This window comes from Cornus florida, unplaced genomic scaffold (assembly GCF_030987335.1).
Source record: "Cornus florida cultivar Cherokee Brave unplaced genomic scaffold, ASM3098733v1 CherokeeBrave_3.0.0_Hap2_Chr04, whole genome shotgun sequence".
Lineage (NCBI taxonomy): Eukaryota > Viridiplantae > Streptophyta > Magnoliopsida > Cornales > Cornaceae > Cornus > Cornus florida.
This window is the reverse complement of record NW_026775574.1, coordinates 6,752,537-6,765,843: the sequence shown is the minus strand read 5'-3', so window position 1 is coordinate 6,765,843 and position 13,307 is coordinate 6,752,537. Positions and strand designations below refer to the sequence as shown.

The 13,307-nt window shown below is 33.9% G+C and overlaps 1 protein-coding gene across 1 annotated transcript; it reads left to right on the top strand.

Annotated features, from left to right (window-relative positions):
* Positions 1-7,229: 7,229 nt before the first annotated feature.
* On the top strand, positions 7,230-10,333 carry LOC132304675 (zinc finger protein JAGGED-like). The gene is made up of 5 exons (XM_059802411.1): positions 7,230-7,273; positions 8,509-8,603; positions 8,981-9,112; positions 9,395-9,479; positions 9,763-10,333. The coding sequence occupies exons 1-5, from the start codon at positions 7,230-7,232 to the stop codon at positions 10,277-10,279; spliced, it is 873 nt and encodes a 290-aa protein (XP_059658394.1). The 3' UTR covers positions 10,280-10,333.
* Positions 10,334-13,307: the final 2,974 nt, after the last annotated feature.

The window sequence follows — 13,307 nt, the reverse complement described above, 5'->3', positions numbered from 1 at the left end:
TTATTAATCCATCACCAGTGAAAATCTAAATATTATCCAAAAGATAATTGTAAGTTAACACTAGTGGTCAGGACCATGTAATATAATTATTAAAATCTTGATATTATGATTTTTACTATTTTTTCAAATATTGGTGAATTATATTCTTGTGTCAACCAAATTTTTTGAACACTCAACTTTGATTATGTTCTCTGGGGTAATGCCCATTTGTATGTGTTGACGTAAGTTCTTATTTCATCAACAATTACAACCAAAAAAGAAAACAATTTGTTAGTTTTGAATAAAAATATTAAAAGATTTATAATAAAGCAAATGCACTAATCATATAACGAATTACATGATTTGGTTCAAATTTTGTATTTTTTAGTTTAAAACAATCGTGAATCCAATTAAAAGGATAAATATAATACTCAAGTATCAATTAACTATTTCTATTAAGAACTTTAATCTAGTGAAAGTTCTTCCAATTTTAAAATAATTAATGGTTCAAATCTTCGTAAAAACAAAGTAAGTCACTTGTGTCTTGGGACAACAACGTGGGTAGTTTTAGGCGAGTGTACCCTCCCCCTGCCCCTGCAACCATTTAGAAACTGCTGTCCATTTCCACCCAAAATTGTCTAAACGGAAGACCTTTTCATTTCATCTCTAGTCTCTACCCCCGTTTAACCTTTTCAACCTCGCGGGCACCCGTCCTATTTAGTTCCAGAATTTCTCTTCCTTTTTAATTTTTCTCTTTCTCAAATACAATTATATAATTATTGAAAAAAATTATTAAAAAATGGACAGTCAATAATTTAAAGGTACGAGTGTTTAGTTCTTAAGGCTCTGTTGCTCTTTAGAATGACTGAGAAAGTGATATGTGACCAATGATTTATAGAGCTAATTATATATACTAATAAAATAAAAATAATTTAATAATTTACTTACCTAAACAGGCACCCCGCCCTCGTCACGAACCCGTGCGAATTTTAATTAATAAAAATTATTTCTGTCCAAATAAACTAAACGATCTACCAAATCGCTATAAACAGGATGGGTATCCATTTTTGCGAGGCAAATTGCTATTCTTATTAATTATGCCTACGCAAGGACAACAACGTAGAGGGTTGAATACCTTCCGAACACTTGTATAACATGCCTTCCTGTCAAATCATGCAAATTTTCATACCAAATATTCTTAATTCCCAACTCACCCATTCCCAGAACTTTAATCAAAGTTACCCAATTAATGTTAAATCCACATTAAACAATAAACTCATCACAATATTATGTTCAAACCAAACTTTATGCAGAGAAAGTGATGCATAGCAAAATCATTTCTTAATGCGTGTAAGCAAAGCGTTTAATTTCCTTTCACTTTTGTCAAAAGTAGCATCAATCAAAATCATTACACTAATCAAAAAAATTCTACACTTTTTCCCCTTTTAATTCGCCACTAAATTAAACCACTCAAAGGAGTGAGTGACGCATTTCCCCCTTAATTGTATTGCATCATTTGCTAAAATGCACGTGTTGTGTGTGTGTGTTTATTTTATTTTATTTTTAATTTTATTATTGCGTCTAAAATGATCAATATCAACAACAAAATGTAAAGTGGCGTGACTAACATATTAGAATTGACTAAAATTGTGTTGACCATTATTTTCAATACCAACCATTTGGACAACCTCGAACTTAATCTTTCTAATAATAGTAATTAATAAATTTTTTTAACGAAATATAATAAAATAAAAAATTTAATATATTTTATATCTCAATTAGAGCTCAGAAACAAACTGAGTTTAATTAATCTCAATGAATCTCATATTTAGTTCAATTCGATTCTTGTTGTCCAAAATGGAGTCTGACGTCCCAACCCTCACTGAAAATGATTCTCTAAAAAAAATTAATTTTCTCTGCGATTCCTTGTTTCGTGGCTTGGGGAGGTCACACCTTGGCCATTGAACAAGCTTGGTTTGAAGGCTTGAAGCTTTGGTATATCGATGAAGATAAATTATTTAATTGATAAACTGTTTGTAAATATTTTACAACTATCAAATATCTAAAAATACAAAAAGTAAAAAATATTTTACATTTAAACAAACAAGCCTTTAAACTCAGTTTGTTTTGAGGTAAAATATTTTTTTTTTCTTGTCAAGTAAAATATATTTTTTTATTTTTATTTTTTGTGTTTGTCAAACGTTTAGGTCAAGATTGATGTGGAGTCAATTGGGTAAGGCATGTAAAAGAATTTGTCAAAAATTGATGAGTAAGTTTTAATATTTTTTTTTCTTTGTAAATATTTTACGACAACCAAACACCAAAAAAAATAAAAAAATATTTTACATCTAAGAAATTGTTCACACCTAATATATTATATTGAGTGCTTTTCCATTTAATATAATATATATTATATTACTATATAATTTATATATTTGATATAATATATAGATTGATTGCTTTTCCATTCACATATTTTCTCAGGTACAACCCAAACATACAAGTTGAATTAGTTTAATAGGTTCCTGGAATTTGCTTTTGTTTTTCCCTTTGTTTGACTACTGAGAAACAATAAGAAAATAATTTAAGTGCACCAATCCAAGAGCTAGTATGGTAGTCCAAGTGGTACTTGTAATATTCAAACTTCTCTTTTTCATTTTCTTCGTTGCAATTTCCTCAAATCATAACTTCATGATTAAGACAGGAAGAAAAAAAAAATAAATAAATTGTTCATGTGACAATTGGGCTCCTTCAATTTTGAGGGAGACATGAGGGCCCAAGGATTAGTCAAAAATGGGGTTAGATGAAATGAAGCCCAAGCCCAAATATAACTTATGCTGAAGCTGCCCAAGCCCAATGTAATCCACCAGCCCCTACCTACTATGTTAAGCAAGTAATGTGGTAAACCCGACCAAATCCATATACTCTCTAAAATGGTGCACATTCGAATTTAGTTGGTGTTTTAATATGGATAAAGTGAAAAAAATTAATAATAAAAAATTATGTTATATACAGAATGTGCAAATATTCCTTGATGTTAAAAAAATTTCATACATTTTTCAAATTGAGTAAATAAAAATAATTTGTTAATACGAAGATTAGAATATCTAAAATGTCCTTAAGACAAAATTTAAAAAAAAACACATGAATTTTAGTTTTTAAGGGTATATTAAGGGTATTTTGGGATTTTAGAAATATAAATTGGTCAAAATTGAAGGTAAACAAATATTAGGAGACAATTTGCACATATATTCAAATGTTTTGGTTTTATATGGACATATAAAATAGCAGAGGTGTATTTTGCACATTTGTTATATTGCAAGATTTTTTTTTTAATTTTTTTGGCAATTAACTTTAGTTTAGATGATATAAGTTTAACATCTCATTTTCTTTGGGAGGTTGAGTGTTCAGGCGCACATGTGGAAAAAAATATAGCGTGTAAGTATATTTTATTCTTCCGTGCTCACAAATACTTTCTCCAAATCTTCTTTACTGCTCGGGAGTACTTAGGTAAATTTCTCTTACTTTCCTTAAAATTTGTTCATATTTCACATAGATTCCTCATGTTTTATAATCCCACTTACTTCTCTTGTCAGTGATGACCGTCTAACTTGATAATAGTAGTATATTATTTTACGATTCATTTATAAAATATTTGTTATCATTTTAAACATTAAAAAGACAAAATTAATCTTTTATCAATTTTCTACTACCGACGTCAACAAATTTTATCTATCCGTCAAAGTAAAATTACGAAACATAGAATGAGTCTATACGAAATATTAACAAACCTCCTGAGTCTATATGGGGGATACCAAAAAATAGACCGGACGCTGCAGTGCTGTCCACGTAATGGGTTCATAAAGGGCTGTCCAGCGGTCTCCACAAGGAGCAATGACAATTAGTAGGACACCCCTTTTATGAAAGTTTCTCTAGGCTCCATCATTATACCTTGAGAGTTTATATACAAAGTCCAAATGAAAAATGACAAAACTATATAAAACATTATATCTATTATTATTCCACTCACTGCTTCTCTGCTTCCCATTTATTTGTTGTCCTCTATAATAAACATGAGACAAATATTACTTGGTAAAATAAGGAAAATCACATGAAATATATATCTTTTTCTTTGGTAGAAAATAATCATTGGTTGAAAAGCAGCTGTTGTGGAGATACATTTCGTCCCATCAAGCCCTAGCTGATTGAACAAAACATTCAGACCATGGTTTGTTTCTGACTTTGTGTCAACTGACCAATTACAGTGAGTTCGATATATTCTCGACCAAAAGAAAAGGAAAAAAACCGTACACACTGTGTTTTTTTATTTTATTTTTATTTTTATTCTTATGGTTAATGCCAACAATTAACGACAAGGAAGAGAAATATTGAGAAAATGTTTGAACAACAACTGGCGACAAGATTTGAAATTGTTTGAACACTCTGTAATCATCATTATTTTGTTGAGAAAAATTATTGGTACAAATGGATAATGATGAAATATTATGTGGATCCCACATGAGAATAGTTTGTTTATGTATTGTCACATTGGTTACTAGATTTATTTATTAATACTGCTTAGAGAACATTATTCATTGTAAAAAACTACTTATCAATCAATTGAAGATTTTAGTTTAAGAAGCATAAATTATTTCCAGTGCTTAATGCTATCAAGCAAATTAATAATGGCTTTAAGACATGGATTGGCTTGTATAGCAGATGGACCTAGCTAAAGTAACAAACATTTTATCAAAATTTAAGTTATGCTTAAATAAAGAAAAATTACTTTTTTCATCTTGGTAATTCAATACTAGATTGCCTAAATAATATGGTCATTCCTTTTAGTTTCAAATATAACAATAACATTTCTTTTGGTTTAGGTTTGAGTAACATTGACATCACTTTCAAAAATATGACTAAGGATGGCAATGGAGCAGGTTTGGCCAAATTCTACTTCGCCTCGTTAGAAAATCTATCGTACCAACTCTATCCTTTCTCCAGAACGGGTTTGTAATTGTAATTGTTATACCATCTCCGCCTCTACTCTGGTAGACAAAGTACCCCGATTCAGCCCCATGTACTTCGTTTAATTGCAAGGCGTGGCAAGGGCCGGCTGCGTTATGCCACTTTTATTATGTAATAAAAAAAAAAACTAGTCCAATGTGCTCAAATTAGGCTGATAAATAAGTTGTTTCAACTTTAAAATTACAAAGTAGTGAATATTAATATATTAACGGATACAAGATACTTCCAGCAAAGTAATAAAAGTCTTAAAAATATAAAATTATATATATAAAAAATTAGAAGGTATATACAAAATCGAGGCGGGGTACAGGGCGGGTTCATTGCTAAATTCGCTCTCGCCCCAAATCCGTTCGGGTTTTCAATTATTTTACCATACCCATCTCAAATCCATTTAGGAGTCACTAAATCCACCCCATTAGGGGTAGGGGCGGGGCAGGGCGGGGCGGAAACTCGCCGGGTCAGAGAAAACTGTCATCCATAAATCTGACACTCTTGTTTGCTGATATCATATTCAAAATTTACTTAAAACCCGAGAATACCCTTAGAAGGCTTGAAAATGTTATTAACTAATAAAAATACAATGAGTATAATAGTTATTTAACACATTCAGGTCAAAGTCAATGTTATTTTTGTAACCATAGAGGAGGTCTCCATAATTTAGACAATCTGGAGGGGAGTTAAGTGTAAATATCCCTTAAATATAAAGAAAAGTTACTTGACATAATTACCAAAAAGAAGAAAAGTTACTTGAGAAATTTTTATTTTTTTGTTCTGTTTTTCCAATTTTGAAAATTACATTGAATTGTTTTCATATGATGGATTGAAATAGTAGGATTAGTTGGAGATTTTTTTCTTCTTAAAATTGACCAAAAACAAATCAAATTAAATCACTCACGGTCTAAATTAGTAGCTATCTATTTCTCATGGTAGTTTAGTTTAGACCACCGATCCTAATCTTGAATTGTGGTGTAGAGTAGCCAACCTCAATCATATTTTACTCCTACAATTTATTTAATTATTTTCCCCTTTGTTCTTTCAAAATTGAAGCAAACACCCACACACATTTAATATTGTTTATAATAGGACTCGAACATTCAATCTTCTCTTTGAAGATGAGAGATCGTATCATCTAAACTAATGTCTGTTGGTGAGCCTTACAATACCTGGTGCCGGAAAAGATTCTTGAATTTAACAGAAAATGGCAAAAAGTCTTAAATTTTTCACAGAATAGGAGACAACAGTGAACCCCTGACCTAGTTTGATCTCTGGTTGTCTCAAGGCGCTCTGAGTGACACAGATTCAATCCCGATGTTGCTCTTAAACGTGGAATAGACTTACATTCCACAGTGACCATCAATGGAGATTTCCTCCAAGTCTTGTCCTTGTTGTTCCAGAACTCGATCAATCTATCTCGGCCTAGCCAGTCCCAAGACAATGTGTGCTGTCTAGCTTCCTTCCCATACCCTCCACTTTTCTTTTGCTCTCTCACCTTTCATTTCCTTGACATCCCCCTCCTATTTCACTCATTTGGACATATCTTGTTTGGTTTAGCAGTAATCTATTTCCCAAACACAGTTTTATTCTTTGGATCAACATACCATATCCTTTAAACACATTCCCTATTGCTGCTTCTTTGGACATCTTCATCCTTTGTGAACAAAATTGCCTAGCAGCTCCTGATTACAACATTTGGAGGGAGATAAATAGTAGAGCATTCAGAATTAAGTGCTACTTATAAACTATGTAGTTAAGGATATATGCAACTATGCAAGTGATCAGATGTAGAATTCTTTGTTTTTTTGAAAGGTAAAGATGTATTTTATTCTATTTGAAACTAACATATCCACATTGCAGCTATAGGGACTTGAACCTAGCTTTGACCGTAAAGTACTATTAGGTTACAGTATTTGGTGATTAGATGTAAACTATTATCCATGAAGTTGAGGGCGGATTAGATAGCTCTTGCATTTAAAGTAGTTGAGTTTCTTCTTTCTTCTTGTGCCTCCAATTTAGTTTAGCTTGATTCAACTTTGAGTTGTTTTAGGGCTTCTTTTTTGAGCGCTTTAATATATTTCTTTTACCACTAAGAGCTATAGTTAAGTCATAAGTGGTACTTTCTCGCCTTACACACCTTCCAAAATAGAATGACGAGGGTTCAAGTTTTGTTAGAGAAAGTGTGAGGGGATTTGAGTTTCTTGCCATCATTTGGTTATTAAGAGAAGGAGATGTTCCAAATCAAGGGAGAGATGCTTCCGGGCTATTGGCCCAGGTGATATGAGCTCACCAAGCTTACATTGATTTTTTTTTTTTGAAAGGTAAAGGTATAGATGTAGATTTTTTATTCTATTTGCAACAAACATATTCACATTACAGCTATAGGTACTTGAACCTTTGACCGTAAAATACCACTAGGTTACAGTATTTGGTGATTAGGATTCCGTTTATTTGGATGTAAAATATTTTATAGACAATTTTAGTCCAACCAAAAAAATAAAAATAAATAAGTATTACTAGTATTAATCTACCCAAAAAAATATTAGTTCACCCTATTGACAATTCCTGAATCCTCCTTTAATGTGGTGATACGAGCTCACTTCAAAATAATAACAATAATAATAAAACCCCCCCTCCGTCCCCCCCCCCCCCCCCCAAAAAAAAAGAAAAAAAGAAAAGAAAAGGGTTTAAGAAAGAGACAACATTAGGAGAACTAGCATGCCCTTGTCAACATAATATTAATAATATTTCTAAGGCTAGGGTTTATCTTGACTGCCCCAGCCTCAAATTAGAAATGTCATATTGTATATATATAGATGCACAAAGGACATGAGAATTCGATTGTCACTCTCAGCAAATTATACATATATAAATAAATAAATATATATATATATATACATGAAGCTAGCCAGACACATATAAACTTCAATTAAATGTGTATCATCGGACATGATACAAATGGTTGTAGGGCAACAGACCTAGCCCTCTTAGCAAACCAATAAAAACTAAAGGCAACGTCCCTCTCATTCCCCACTTAACTCTCAAAACTAACCAAATGATGATACTACTACTACTACCATCCACCACCTGCCCAACCCCTCTCAACTCCACCCTTTTTAAAGTCACGAGTGATGAGTCCCCACCGTCCCCCTTGTTCTTTCAATTCTAGAGAGAGAAAGAGATAGAGAGAGAACAGATGTCTCCAGTGGGGCTAGCAGAGAAACTGATAGAGAACTTTCAAGCTCCTTTCTTCACCATCACTCCACTAGCCCTCCACCTTGCAGTCCCAAACTGAAGTCTTATAATTTTCCCAAGCTTTACTTCTCTTTCCATCTCACATATATATTTTTCAATCCCTCAAATATATTTTCTGTCTCTCTCTGTTGGTACCATGTAGGTCTCACCCCCACAACCTTCTTTATTTATTATCCTCCTCACTATCTATAATGTCTCAAGTACTCTTAAAACCCTCCATTAACTCTCTCTCTCTCTTTTGTGACTTGTTTGCAGGAGACCAGAAAGAAACCCTTTAGACCTCAACAACTTACCTGAGGATTGCACTAGAGATGGCAAACAGGTCCTTGAGGACACCTCTTCATCTGTCGGTATATATTCTTCTCAAAACTACTATTAATCTCTCTCTCTCTCTCTCTCTCTCTCTCTCACACACACACACACAAACTCAAACACAAACCAATTTTTCTTGCTTTCAGAAAAGAAAAATGGAAACCCCTTTTGGTTTCTCTATTCAAACTCTTTTTTGAAAAGTATGGGTTTTTTGTTATTATTATTTATATATATATTTTGAAGATTTAAATAAAAAAAGCCCATGTAAGGTAAGAGGGTTTTGGGGGTGAGAAATTAAGAAGATTTTTGTGGGGTTGAATATTTAATTATAAATAATTATGTCATGAATTAGGGTGGGCTGTTTGGAGTAGGAGTAGTCTCATCAAAGATGCTTTAATTGGTATATATTTCCCAGGCTACAGGAAAAAGAAAAGCGGCGCTAGGGATGGAAAAGATGAGTGTGGGAAGGTCTATGAGTGTAGGTTTTGTACCCTCAAGTTCTGCAAGTCTCAAGCCCTTGGGGGACACATGAACCGCCATCGCCAAGGTAAGTCCTTTAATTAATTTCCCCCATAAAAAATATATATATATACATAAAATAGTCTATATATATATATATAGGTCTATAGATCGAACAAACATCAAAGTTAGTTGTATTATATTGAATGAACTTACAGTGTCTGTTAATGATTTGCCATGAAGCCTAGCGTGGTCATGTCAATCTCTTTATTATTTTTCACCCAAAAAGAAACATAATTTTCAGTTCTTGATTTGATTTGATTTGATCAGTGCTATATACATATATATATTTTTGTGTTGATATGGTCAGAGAGAGAGACTGAAACATTAAACCGGGCTCGTCAGCTGGTCTTCAGCAAAGATAACATTGTTGCTCAAGGGCCTCATCAACTAGGGTATGTGTTTGTCATCATATTCTCTCTTCTTCTTCTTCTCTTTTAAGGCCTTTTTAGACCCAAAAAATAATATGATCAAATGATCACCCAAGATATCATTTTCGAATAAAGTAGATACTCCACTTGATTTCACCAAATTAGCTTTGATTTGATAAGGTCTACTTTTTGTGTATGAGTACTACTTTTGAAGCCTTTTGATTTCATTGTTGTTTGAGAATTAAAAGAATGTGTTTTCCGTGTGTTATTGTTGTTTGATAAATTAATTGCTTGAGAATTTCAACAGTGGACAACCAGTTGGACATGGAGGATATCATCAAACAGCCAACATGGGTGATCCAACACTCCCTTTCAGATCAGTCTACTCACCAAGATTGTTTTCTGGTTCTTCATCCACCATCTTATCACCACCGCCGCCGCCGCCACCGCCACCACCGCCTCATTCATACATATACACATCCCCTTCGAGGGCCTTCTCCTACCCTCCTCCTCCTCCTCCACATCCAATGACTGATTACTTCCTCGGCCACGCCCTCTCCGGCCACCCTAACCCTAACTTTGTGGGTGCACCCCAGGATACTAATTACACTTGCATTGGTGCTCCAGTGGGACATACTTTTGCATCCGGTGGTGGGCGAGGAGGGTCATCGGATATGGGCTTATCCGGAGGAGGTGGTGGTGGTGGTAGAGACATGTCACTGCACATTAATCAGGAGGAAGGATTGAATTGGGGAAGGAGCTACACAGGGACACAGCAACATTTGGATCCCACATCGATCAATCGGTTTCAAGATGGGTTCTAAAAATATTTTGAGTTTAGGTGCAAGTTATAGTCTGCTATGACATGGCACTGTCATAGAAAGAGAGAGAGAGAGAGAGATCCAAACAAGTATGCTGACAAATAGAGATGTTTGGTTTTTCTACAGGTTTGGGGACAACTTTTGAGAAGAGGTACAAGGGGGGGTTATTAGCTACTAGTTTGGCCTGGAGTTGGGAGAATGGATGGGGTATTTGTATTGGTGTTTACTACACAAGTAGAAGTAGAAGTAGTGTGTGTGTGTGAGAGAGAAAAAGAAACTAGATATGGGGTGGGGATGGGTGCAGGTGGGACTGGAAGTTAGATATGAACTGAAAGTCCCCAACCCCCCTTTTAATATTTGCTGTTGTTGGACTAATTAGTTTTGCATGGGTGGGATGGGATGGGATGCTTTTTTTTTTTTTTTTTATTTTATTTTTTTACTTTTACTTTTGCATTTATGGTATATCTTTTCTGTATTTTTGTGCCTTTTACAACTCTGACCACTTGGGGGAAAAAGGACAATACCTCTGTGTGTAATTGTGTCCCCTTCTTGAAACTTTTATATCATCACACCATGTGTGTATATGTGTGTGTGTTTGTGTTCTTCTTGAAATTCCATTAAACTCTTTTACTTCAAAAGTTCCCTATATAAAAAATAACCAAAGTTCATTTTTTTATAAGGGATTCGTCAAGCAAACAAAAGGCCTTTAGGTTAATAATATAATTTCTCTATATTCAAAGAGGAGGAAAGAGATTCTAATTGAATCGAATAAAAGTGTTTGTTTTGTAAGAGCTTAATTTTAAACTCTTTCTTGAAAGCCTAAGTTGGGCCAGTTAACCTTCCTATCATGGTTTGTAGTCGCGATATTAGTTACGGTATAACGAATTCGGACAAATATCAGTATAAACCGATCGAATCGAGTAAGTAATGCTATCGAACTCTTAAAAAAATATTACGAAGTGAGTGATGGATGCGACAAACCAAGCAATTTATAGACTTACAGTCATATTTTCATAATTATTTGGAAGAAAGTAAAAAAAAAAAGAGGGCAAAAAAAGTCCTAAGCGAGGCTCCATCTAATGCCATAAAAAACAAGGGTAAAAGCAAAGTATACAACAGCAAGGGCCCCAGAACCCCAGTGCAGCGGCAGAAACTTATTAGACAACGTGACATTCATGAAATCTATTAATCAATTAAAAGTACTAACCTTTCAAACAAAATTTTCTTTTTCCAATATCTAAAATAAAGTATAATTTCAAATACATATAAATATGAACATGTACGGAGGAGCTAAAACGTACTACGTAACAAGTAACTCTCACTGGTCTGTTTGTAATAATATATTGGATCTGCGAATGTATATGCATTCATTATTAACTCCCACATTTATACAATTATTTGACTATTCAAAATACATCCCTATGTCACACCAGTTATGTGTACAAAAATTCTCTAAACTATTAATTTGGTACAAATAAGCCCGTAGTTTTTTTTTGTCAGATTTTTTTTGAAGCTTTTCTGGTTTGGGTCGTTAATGCTCAGAGGTTGCTACCTTAGCGCCGATCGAATTGATGTAGTTCTTCTTCGGAATAAATAGCTGCAACTGCTTTCTTCGCCGGAGTCTTTGCTGGAACAACTTGCCTCCCGGAGCTGGATTTCTCTTTCTTGCTCTAGCTCGGTTATGGGTCGCCGTGGCTTTCACCAAAACTGAACTCAATGCTCACTGTTCCGATCAAGCTTTTGGAACTCTCTGGTTTTTTATTACTGTTCTGGAACTCGCCGGTATTAGGCCGCAGCTGGGTCTCGCCGAAACTTTTCTTCGGTGGGTCGCTTTTCTGAATTTATGCTCTGGCCGGTTAAAATAAAGTTTTCAGATAACAGGCGGGACATACATCCACCCGAACTTGGTCTTCTATGTTTGGCTTCACCGATATAGACTACGAGTAGCCGGACCTCCACGCACGAGAGCGTAAGCTATTTTTTTTTTTTTAATTATACGAGTAAAGTGCATAAAATACCTCTTATATTATTAGATTAGTAACATATATACCCGTTTAAGGACAAAACGAGTATTAAACTGCTAAATTATTTCATACTTCTGAGGGGCATTTCTAATTGAGATGTGTTTTTTTCGCACAACGTGAAAATGATGAGGGCATTTTTACACACTTTTTGAAATATAGAGTAAAAATATTACGCGAGAGTATATATTAAAAGTGTTTTTTGCAATTGCCCTGTATGTTAGTGATTTCACTATCACGGTCTTTAGTTTTGAAAGACTCCTCATAAACCTCATTTTTAAAGGTCGTAAGAAGAATGCAAAAGTGAACTTGTTTATCACGGGGAAAAGTCTATAATTGAAGATATTTCTATACCGACATACTCTCCGGCCACTTCTCCTGAACTTTGGATCGTTGTTATTGTGACAATACCGACAATTGTAGCTATCATAATAATAATTAACCCGTGGAGCATAATTACCACCTTATTCTCAAGGAAGATAAACAAAAAAAGGGCGAGGGGAACATCCCAAGATAAGTTGCACCATAGGGGAGAAAGTCTACAAATATCCTGAACAACAAAATTAGTATTTTATAAAGTATGTATTGAAATATATCATTTTAGATATCATTTCATGGTCGATTATGGTTCCAATGCATAAACTTAGTCGGAGGTTGCTAAGCTACAGGCTCTAAAAACATATATGTCACTTATTGACGGATTTAGAAAATTATATAAGAAGGGACGAATTTGAACAACATAAATATATAATGGGTGTCATAAAAAATTGAATGGAGACATGTTTAAGATTTTAAAAAAAAACTATAAATAATTTGTGAATAAAAACATCAGTGGGGCGGCAACCTCCACTGGTCCCTCTACTGGTCCCTTAATAGGTCCTTTAGTTAACTTGTCCGGGATTTCACAATTATTTTTCCAGTTAGTTTTTTTCTTTTTTATCTTGAAGTTAAAAAATAAAAGTATACTAATGAGTAATTTTCCCCCAATCAGTTTTGATAATTAATTCACT